This window comes from Hoplias malabaricus, chromosome 11 (genome assembly GCF_029633855.1).
Source record: "Hoplias malabaricus isolate fHopMal1 chromosome 11, fHopMal1.hap1, whole genome shotgun sequence".
In the NCBI taxonomy this organism is placed as follows: Eukaryota; Metazoa; Chordata; class Actinopteri; order Characiformes; family Erythrinidae; genus Hoplias; species Hoplias malabaricus.
Window position 1 is genome coordinate 17,107,451 of NC_089810.1, and position 11,226 is coordinate 17,118,676.

The window sequence follows — 11,226 nt, forward strand, 5'->3', positions numbered from 1 at the left end:
ACGGCTAAACCAACAGAACATACACACAAACCTGGGGATTGGGACAGAAGCAACTAGAACAGATTACACAGGCTAAGAACATGTGTACAGCTATGAACTGCCACACAAGAGTACAGATCAGTAAAATCCACCAAAGACAACACAAAACAAGGGCCTTATAAACAAGATCACAGACAAGGAACACCTGGGGAGGGAAACGAGGGAAAGGCAGGACCACAAAGGAGACACAAGTGGAGATACTGATTACTAAGATGGGGCTAAGGCATGTGCAAGTGTAGCAGCTGATTTGTGGCTGAATGTAGAGCTCCTCAGGTTGGTTTACTTATGAGAAGCTAACTTTCATTTACAGCTATTTTTATCCATACATTCTAACTCATTTCACAAAAGCATCTCATACTGTGCAATAACAATGAATAATAATTATCTAGCCAAGTCTGCACAAGCCTATCTGTAATTACAATCAGAATTCATGCAGATTTCACCAGGGATCACATAGATTTCCCTCTGACAGTTTTGAAGTAGGGTCTGGTATGCTGGCTCTTTCATAGGCTAAATAAGTCACACAGAACAGTCAGTTACATTACAAAACGTAACAAATTTATTAAATTATTAATATTAATTATACAACTAAATAAATATATAAATAAATTGTAAATTAAGCATGTCATAGCATTTGTAATAGCTTTAAGTGCATAACATAAGTTTATTTGGAAAAAATGTATTTCTTAATGATTCATTCATTCATTCATTTTCTGTAATCCAGTTCAGGGTCGCTGTGGGTCCGGAGCCTACCCAGAATCATTGGGCCCAAGGCAGGAACACACCCTTGAGTCCTTCACAGGGCCACACACACACATTCACTCACACACTCACACCTATGGACAGTGTTGAGTTGCCAACCCACATGGACACATTGAGAACACACAAAACTCTAACAGATATTATTATATGATCCCTATGGCCAAGGATATGCTTTTAAAAGTTTAGTTCCATCAATAAATTGTTTAGCGATTACATTATTAATGCCTACTTCAACTGTTAACTTGAAAGGTCCTAATTTGAGCTAACAATAATGATGAATAATAATATAAACAATGCATCCATTGATTTTGGGTAGGCTCCAGACCTGATGAGGATGAAGTGAATAAAGATGAATGAAAGAAGTAATCAATTCAAAAACCCTAATTTGTTTTAAGAGGTCCTGCATTCACTCTCAAAGCACAATACATAAAATATATAAAAACACATAATAAATCATTTGTTAATTGAAATGATTTAGCAGTTTAAGGGCTGGCATTTTTACACATCTGTATCAGAATTAATCTTTAGTGAAATGTCTGAGTCCTGTGAAACCCCTCCCAGTTGAGTCGAATCAAGTTTATAATGCTATGTTGGTTATCCACCCACCCATAATCCTATGAATAAATGAGTCATCACCCTTCAGACACTTTTTCTCAGGCACAGTATTCTTTGTGGTTTTGCTGATGCAAGCTTGCTTCTCATCAAACTCTGGACACAAACTTTTACGTTTATCATCATTCTGACAGCACTAACCAGAGGCTGCAGTGGACAAGTTGCATCACTGAATCTAAAAGGCATGCAGAACTCTAAATAAAGATGCACAGGACTGTCAACAGAAACTTGATCATTTTCAGTCACACACACCTTATCATCACCAGAACCGTTTTGTTTTTGTTGTCTTTTCCCTAATACCAAAGTAAATCAAGTCATATTTGTCATTGAAGAAAAGACAAGCTGTTCTACAGATGTTCTAGATTTATTGGTTTGTATGTTAGATTGCATTGTTAAGTTTTTAGTTTCGTATTTCTTAATCTACTATTAATCTAATAACCAAGATTTGCTTAAACAAAAACACCACTAGTAAAGCATGAGGGAGAGAGATGGATAAATACAAGACTAAGAGAGAAACACGACAGAATATTAGAGGTGTGAGGTGTGGGGGGTGAGGGGCGTGGGGGAGGGCAGCTCTAGGGGTGGTACATCCTTTCAGCAGTTGCTCTCTCAGTCTCCCAGTGTGACGCGCGCGCGCGGCTCCTCTACATCTCTCCCGCAGGTCCAGCTCTGAGCCGCGAGTCCTGAGAGCTGACCGCTGACTGGCTGACCGCCGCTCGCACGCGCACTCTCCCCACGGCTGAGGACGCTAAGGCTCTGTTGCCCTGAATGGATGGACAGAGCTCCGTTTTTCATGCTCTGTCGGCGGGGGGAGGCCAGGGGGCTGCGTGTGCACACGGAGAGGAGGCTATTGCTATACAGCTCCACAACACGACTCCACCACAGCGGCTCTAACGCCATCAGGGAGGTGAGTCTTCTGACGTGGGATCCAGTTTGTTCTCAGTGCCCGCGTGGGAGCTGCATCTCCAGGCTTCTTGCTGTTAGGATACAGTCGCTCTGAGTTGGGCTCAGTCCGCGGTCTTTCCATGGTGGGGTAAATGTACAGATTTTCTTCAGTTTATTTGAACCAGGCTTTTATTATTATTATTAATTTTTTTTGCTTTTGTTTTCCGTTTTCAGAGGTTTTATAGCTACAGTCTTTAGGTTGTTACTATTCTATGGTTAAAGGTACATTAGAGAATTTCTAGGATCTTTTATAACCAGGATTTCAGTGTTTTTCCCCTGTCTTTCTTAAGTTATTATAGGCTACATCTTCGTTTTTTTTATGATTAGAATACATCTAGAAATTGTAAGTGTTTGTTTACCTCTTTAGTCTTTCTGATGTTAGGTACATAGCTACAGTTTGTCTTAGGTTATGCTTTCATTCTGTCTCTGGTAGGGTCTGTCTCTAGAGAATGTCTCTTATAGGTTAGAGTAATAGGTTAGTGAATACGAGTTTATAAATTTTGCATTGTAATATGAATTATGTGTGTGTTACCACTGTTACATAGATTTGCTCTGTGTGAAGCTGTAAAAAAAAACTCTTTTGAGAGATAAAAGCTGTTTTTAAAAAAACAATTATATGTCCACAGATATTACTCAGTGTTCATATACAGATTAAAATCTGTCAGATACCTTCCCTCATATTCAGTAACTGAATGAATAATTCCCAGAGACAGAGACTTAAATATTAATCATCAGTTATTCCAGTGTAGGAGCCTCTGATGCATCGAATGAAGCCCTGAAATTTGGCAGTGTAATGTATATATTCTTCTGTTATCTGTGGATTACATTTAGATCAGGATAGTTCTTATTCTCTCTTATTTCAAACGTCATCTTTGAGAGGAAAAAAGGTTTTTAAAACCTTAATGAAATGTACTTGTGAATGTTTTACCCTACATTGAAAAGCAGTGTTCTCAATGCGTGCCTTGCTAAAGGAAAATACTCGCTGTGTTTACTGGTGCCTGCTGCTCAGTGGTCATTGGCAGGCATGAATGCTCACTCTGTGTTGCTCCTGGTCATATCCCTGCATGGCAGTAATGAAACGTTTCCTTTTCTGCACTCTAGATAGGATCAGCTCCAGTCCGCAGAGTCTAAATGAAGTTTCCCAGCCATGCAATGTTCTTGGAAGGCTGTGATCCTGCTAGCCTTGGCCTCCATTGCCATCCAGTATACAGCAATCCGGACCTTCACCTCCAAGCCTTTCCAGCTTTGCCCTGTGTCCATACCACAGAACTGTGGTTTGGGAGCGCAGGAAACAGATGCCCCCTTCGAGCGTGGATGTGACGAATATGCTTACTTCACCTTCAACGCCTCCCGAAAGACGCACATACTGGTGTTAGCCACTACCCGGAGCGGATCATCATTTGTGGGGCAGCTGTTGAACCAGCACTCTGATATTTTCTACCTGTTTGAGCCACTGTACCATGTCCAAACAGCCCTGATTCCTCGCTTGTCACACAGTCGTAACACTGCTGACAGGCGAGTGATGCTAGGGGCCAGTCGGGACTTGCTCCGAAGCCTTTATGGCTGTGACCTGCACTTTCTGGAGAGCTATATCAAGCCTCCGCCAACCAACCACACCACAGACAAGCTGTTCCGCCGAGGGGCAAGCCGAGCCCTCTGTTCCCAGCCTGTTTGTGATGCCTTCAGTCCTGGGGAGGCAAATGTGGAAGAGGGCGACTGCGTCAAGAAGTGTGCAACTCTCAACATGACCCTTGCAGCTGAATCTTGCAGGGATAAACGACACGTAGCCATAAAGATTGTGCGGGTACCTGAGATTGGAGATTTGCGAGCGCTAGTGGAGGACCCCCGCCTCAATTTGAAGGTTATCCAATTGGTCCGAGACCCTCGGGGCATTCTTGCTTCACGGATCGAGACCTTCAGGGACACATACCGATTGTGGAGAATCTGGAGGGCCACAGGGAGGAAACCCTACAACCTGGACTTGACTCAGCTAACTGTGGTATGTGAGGACTTTTTGAGCTCAGTTTCTACGGGTTTGAGCCATCCCTACTGGCTCAAGGGGAAATACATGTTGGTGCGATATGAGGACTTGGCGAGGAACCCTCTCCAGAAAACCAAGGATATCTATGACTACCTTGGGATATCTATGGACAAAAATGTGGTGGATTGGATTCAGGCAAACACCAGGGGGAGTAATGAGCTCTCAGCAAAACACAAATATGGAACAGTGAGAGACTCTGCAGCTAATGCTGAAAGCTGGAGGCTCAAACTGTCCTATGACATGGTGGACTACACACAGACTGTGTGTCAAAAGGTCCTACACACCCTGGGCTATAAAAGTGTCAAATCTGCCGAGGAACTGAAAAATATGTCTCTCTCACTTGTGGCAGACAAAGTTTTTGTACCGTTTTTATAACAATGATAGTTGTGAATGACTATTTTTGATATATTTATAAATGTTGCCTTATGATTGGTGTTAAGGTTTGTGTTTCCCCTTACATACTGTTCAACTTTGCACTAAATTCCCAAATCCTTGAATCCATATGGATACAGTTCCTTATTCATTTAGAAACAATAGCACAAGGAAGTGAGCAATTTACTGTTGCTGATGGATTGATGAGTCATTATTTACTTCGGTGACATCATGAAATACAAATTTGCAATCACTGGTCTCGTTAATGCCTGGCTGTTGCTTTAACACAAGTGAATGTTATCCATATTTTGCAAGCATCTTGTCAGCTCCACAAAGGGAATAGTGATGAAAATGCACAGACCAAAATGTGGGTGAAATTACACACTGTATAAGAACAACAGTGCAATAAATTGTGAATGTCGCAGTCCACCTTTAATTATGGTGTATTTCTCCAGCCACTAATAATGGGGGCATCTGAAAAAAAACCCTTTTACAATGGGAGGGGGCAATGGCATGGCTCCATGTCACAAAACTGTATCAATAGAACTTAGAGATGAAGTGGAAAAAGTCTTCTGCCCATATGCAGTGGCTGCTCACAGGACTGACAAACATCCTCAAAGTCAAAGATGTGCAAATGTTACATGAGGATGTGAGACTCAGTGCTGACCATAGAGTGCTGCCCATTGAGATGCAGAGAGCAGGAGCAGAGGGCTTTGATCTGCCTGCCTGCCGTGGCTGGATTCCCTCGTGCACTTTCCCCAGAGTCTCTGGGGTAATGGATGCATGCCTCTAGAAAAGCAGTTCCTTTCTGAATGTGACAGGAAAATATCAATGCTATGATGAACATGCAACTTGGCCACTTTTACAATCTGCATACATATTCTTTGGAGGACATACTGCCCTTTGCAAAAGTCAGAGAGAACCTCTTAATTTATGTAATATCCAGTCAAACTTACACAAATAGAAAATTGGTAGTTAATTTCAGTATCGGGAAAGAACAGATAACGTGTAGAAAAGAGAAACTTCAAAATAAATATCTGATTTGTCAGTAATTCCTTTGTTCCTGCCTTGCCTTTACAGCTTCCTATTTTACTAAAGATGTTCCTTAATTTTTTCAAAAGCAATCTGATATTTTTCCACAGCTTCAAGTTTATTCTTTGACGTTGGCTGGATTTTAACACACAGTCTGAATTATCATTGCCTTTTCTTGTGAAAGTGAATTTTCTTATGGCTCAAACATCTCTGCTTTAGATATTATAGATGCATGTGAAAAAGCAATGTGAAAGGCAGCCGAGGCGAGTGTGGGTAGCTACTTGTGTGAATGTTAGTGTCTCTTTGAAGAGGAGCATAATTTCAGTTACTCATTTGGGAACAGCTGTTGTTGGGAGGACACAGCTGCAACTTGCTGGTTTTTATGACTGGAAGGATGAAAGAATTAAAGTGGCTTTAGGGCACACAGTTAAAAGGAGGCCAAATAAAGGGATAGATTTGATGTTATATAGTGTTCGTCACATTGCGCAATTTTACTAGCCTGAAAGTACGGGCTCTGCCTTCCACACAATATTATACATTGTTCTCTCAGCTCCACTGTCCATAGAGCCATAGAGGAGGCCTTTGTATTTCCACCATTACAGACTGTAATCCGTGTGTTTCTCTGCATATTTTATTTTATTTTATTTGCCGTGTTCTTCAATGGTCAGGAACTCCACACAGCAGGTTTGATTTGGGTGGTAGATCATTCTCAGCGCTGCAGTGACATTGATGTGGTGGTGTGTTAGTGTGTGTTGTGCTGGTATGAGTGGATCACACAGCAGTGCTGCTGGAGTTTTTAACCACTGTGTCCACTCACTCTCCACTCTGTTAGACACCTACCACACTGGTCCACCTTGTAGGTGTAAAGTCAAAAACAGTAGTTTGGCACAGTTGTGTTGGTTGTCCTCTAGTCCTTCATCAATGCTCATTGGATGCTGTTGGCTGGATATTTTTAGTTGGTGGACTATTCCGGGTCCAGCAGTAACACCAATGGCTTATACCTCCTCTGTGGTGGTCCTGTGGGGGTCTTGACCAATGAAGAACAGGGTGAAAAGGAGTAAACAAATAGAAGCACAACAGAGTACAGTCTGCAATTGTAGAATACACACACACACACATACAGGGGTTAGACAATGAAAGTGAAACACCTGTCATTTTAGTGTGGGCAGTTTCATGGCTAAATTGGAGCAGCCTGGTGGCCAATCTTCATTAATTGCACATTGCACCAGTAATACCATGTGCATCCAATGGTTCAAACATTGTGTCCTGAAGGCAGTGCCATGTATCAGGACGATAATGCACCAATACACACAGCAAGACTGGTGAAAGATTGGTTTGATGAACATGAAAATGAAGTTGAACATCTCCCATGGCCTGCACAGTCACCAGATCTAAATATTATTGAGCCACTTTGGGGTGTTTTGGAGGAGCGAGTCAGGAAACGTTTCCCTCCACCAGCATCACATAGTGACGTGGCCACTATCCTGCAAGAAGAATGGCTTAAAATCATTCTGACCACTGTGCAGGACTTGTATATGTCATTCCCAAGATGAATTGACGCTGTATTGGAGCAAAAGGAGGCCCTACACCATACTAATAAATTTTTGTGGTCATTGTCCAACCCCTGTATTATATATATATATATATATAATATACACACACACTCATAAGCATACTTACAACATACATAGACAGCCACACACACATCCCATGTGTAAAGCTGCATTGTGTGCATTTCTGTGTGCTCATTGCACAGTGAAGGTTTTAAATGAAGAGGAAGTTGTGCTGTTGCATGGCAACCTGCTAAAACTCAAACCGGTCTATCTTTCAAATAGCATGCCACATCCTCTTATTCTCTCAAGCGATTGTGTGGACAGGCTCCTTAGGCTTGTCTCTAACAGTGTTAGCTTAAAAAACACGGCTTTAAATAAATCAGTGGTGCATCTTGATTTCTTGGAATAACAAGCATCTTTAAAGGGCAAGGTGCTGGATGTCAGATTCGGGCTTCATCACCATCCTCTTCTTCTTTGGCATTTATTGTCGGTCACTTAATAGTGCTTTATTTGTAAGGTTGACCTTATCTGAAAGGTTACTGTCTGTTTCCAATATGTGTTATATGCTGCGTGAGTGGCTCACAGAGTTTCATTTCCCTGGGCAAAACACATGGCTTGCAAATGTTAAAAAATTAATAAATAAAATATATGCATAAAAGAACCCAAAATCTCTAACTGGCACAAATCACAGTGACTAAACTTTCCAAAATTCTCAAGTGCAAATTGAATTTGTATAGCAGTTTTGAAGCCACTTGACCTTTCTAATTTCATTTTCCTTCATTGGACTGTCAACATGAATATATATGATTCTATGAAATGAACCATTTCATTCTCCTAGGCCTGTCTTCTCCATGTTTGAGCCTTTTTCCTGCTGCATTTTGTAACAGACCTCACTGTACCTGCACAGCCAGAAAAATTGATTATTTCGCACTGTTGCTCAGAAGAGTGGCAGGCTTGCCCCATGTGCCCTTTGTCTCTAAAAATATATTAATAAGGACCTTTTAGCCATTTCCGCTTATAAACCCTATGTATGAGGCAGCAAACCCTGCTCTAAAACTCTAAAAGTGAATTTACATTACTGAGCAGAAGTCTGAGACCTTCATTCATGTGTTTAATCTGTAGTCAAAACATCCAAGTACTTGAAGTGAATTTTCAAAAACACAGTGTTGTACACAATGAAGTGAAGCTGAAGAATACTAAGAAAAATAATGATTAAATTTTTTACACTTTAACTGAGGATTGCATGCCACAACATTTCACTGTTCACGTTCTGAAAACTGATGCTCAAAATGCTCTATACATATGTGTCTGGGTCAGGTGATGTTTCAGTCTTGTGACCAAAGGTACCAGATGGCCAGTCAGAACTCGATGTATAATTCTGCAGAGCCAGAGAGGCGTTAATGTAGGTTGGCACAGAATTATGAACTAGCCTTCAGAAATTGGTTCAATTTTCAGTTTAACTACAATTTAAGAAGTCTGGATTCTGGGGTTAACAGTCAGTTGTCCTGAGAACACCAGCAGCTTCTTCGTTTGAATGTGATTTTTACTTTTTACTAAGCCTGTTTTCTGATCTGAAACAATGGCTGAGTATAATTTTCTCCTGTTTTTCAAAGATGAAAGATTTTGGTGTTGGTAGGAATCCCATTTCCACTGTATATTTAATCCTGTTTTTTAAATCCTTTTTTGGCAGCTTCTACATGTTTTTTAAATATATTCTTTATTTTGCTTATTGTCTTATGTCTGATCTCATCAGAAATATAACTAGAACAACTAGAGTTTGAAATTAAGAGTGATCCTACTGTCTGGATAAAGCAATAAACCTTAAAGTAACCCGACCTGGTTCTACCAGAGCAATCGTAATAAAGACATCACATTTATTATGTTGGATGGAGCACTTCACATTACTTTATATTCCAAATGGCATATTTTATTCAAATTTTTGCCTGCTTATTATATATTGGGGCATATTAGAGTATCTTCATACATTTCAGCTGTGGTCATCTGAAAGTGCTTTCTCCAGCTAGTTTCATAATATGTGACAGTAAGCACTATTTCGTTTCTTTTTTCTCTGCTGTTTGTGAATGGCTGTGAGTTGGCAGAAGCTCTAGCCGTCCCTCATCAGCTCAGTGTGGCTGGCATTGGTGCTGGCAGGCTGGGGGCTAACTTTGCCGCTAGACTGAGGGTCCATTGATGCAGTGAGGGGTTGGGGGAAGGTTGGTGGAGCTGTGGGTTTGGGACGTGTGCAGAGTACATCCACCAGGGATAGACACACAGAGGCAGGACAGTGCAGTTTCACATCATGCAGAGATGAACCTCCACCCTGGTTTAATTCCTTTAGCTTTTCTGGGTCCCTCTGTGGTTTGGAAATAAAGCTGTGTACTCAGGGTGTTGCTGCAGTGCACTCTGGGAAGCACTCAAATTTATGGCACAGAAACATGGTGGAAATCATTTAGATTCTGTTTCATGGGATCAAAGAAAATTGCCGTCAAGCACTTAGCAAGAGACGAAATGTAAAATAAGAAATCTAAACAGTATTCTGTCTTTCAAAGCAGGATTGTGTCTATTTTCAGTCTGTTTCTGAATTACAGGATAATTCTCCATGTAATATTAGTTTGATAGTTAATTATCATACTTGTGTAAATTAACAAATTCTTGGAAGAACTTTAAAAATTCTTCTTAGATTCCACCTGATTTATACCAACTGTGCTTTGCGTTATTAGTTACACTACTATTCAAAAAATCTGGAATAAATATTCAGGTCTGGATTGATTTTCTTTTTAATAACGTTAAAAAAAACACTCTTTAAAGGGACTCTACCTAAGATTTGGGGTATTTGCTCCTGGGGCTCCCCCTAGTGTGATTCATTTTTACAGGGTAGTGGTTTACTGCCCTCCTCCAAAAGTTAAATAGTGAAGTTCCTGCAGTGCTGAACCTTGAGTGCCAATGACAGAGGCTCTATTCTCCCTATTACAGCTCAATGAAGCATCTCAATGATATTCAAGCTGTAATGTGTGGGTAAAAATATTACGTAATGTTCCTTTAATGGGTCTGCATCACTGCCTGGTGAATATGAACAGAGTATCTAACAGACCACAAAAAGATATTTACCATCTATTTAATAAAAATTGTCAACATATATTTTATACAAACTATGAGCTGTCAATGGTATTCCAGTATGTGTCCTATACTAGGATGAGAATATATGTATAAAATGATTTTAACATGCTGCAAATCATACTACGGTAATATATGGTTAATATGTGCTGGAATATTTATACGGTGCTGGAATATTAATGGGTGTGTGAGATTTATAGTCTGTCATAAGAGTGTGAGAAGGTCAAGGGTATAGGGGATAAACTGTGATGTATTGCTGTAACAATTGTTTAAGTATTGGTAAATGTTCATGGAAAAAATTGGGAGTTTGGAGACTCTAAAGGCCAGACTGAACTGAGAGCTTAATGTTTTAACCACAGGATAGGATATAAATATGTTTATAGATTCACCGCATGTGCCATGGCAGGGAGCAACTGTGTACATCTGGTACTTCACTTTCCACCAGAACAGAGAACTAATTTCGCTCATATGGCTCTCTGGTATTGATTATGAAGAATGTGAGCCATAACATCACAGGACAATGTCCAAAATAACCTAGTAAAAAAAATGACTACCACTGTGGACTGTTAAATTTAAAGGAATATTCCAAAAGCTTAAAATCTAAAGATATTCTGAAGTGTCTTTAATGTTGTTGATAATTACAGACAGTAATTTAAATGATTTCCTGTATTATGAACACTGAAATTATAACAGACACCTTTAAGCAACTGATTAAGAATCAGTAAACATGTACGATATGTCCAAATGATTGTAAAT

The 11,226-nt window shown here is 40.3% G+C and overlaps 1 protein-coding gene across 2 annotated transcripts; it reads left to right on the forward strand.

Moving 5' to 3' along the window:
• The first annotated feature begins 2,128 nt into the window (after positions 1 to 2,128).
• LOC136709947 (carbohydrate sulfotransferase 1-like) lies at positions 2,129 to 5,766 on the forward strand. Of its 2 annotated transcripts, none has more exons than XM_066685551.1 (2): positions 2,129 to 2,441; positions 3,460 to 5,766. In XM_066685551.1, exon 2 carries the CDS (start codon positions 3,506 to 3,508, stop codon positions 4,772 to 4,774), a length of 1,269 nt encoding a protein of 422 aa, XP_066541648.1. In that variant the 5' UTR covers positions 2,129 to 2,441; positions 3,460 to 3,505; the 3' UTR covers positions 4,775 to 5,766. The 2 variants fall into 2 exon arrangements, with proteins under 2 accessions (XP_066541648.1, XP_066541647.1); XM_066685550.1 differs by having other exon boundaries at positions 2,129 to 2,320.
• The last annotated feature ends 5,460 nt before the right edge of the window (positions 5,767 to 11,226 follow it).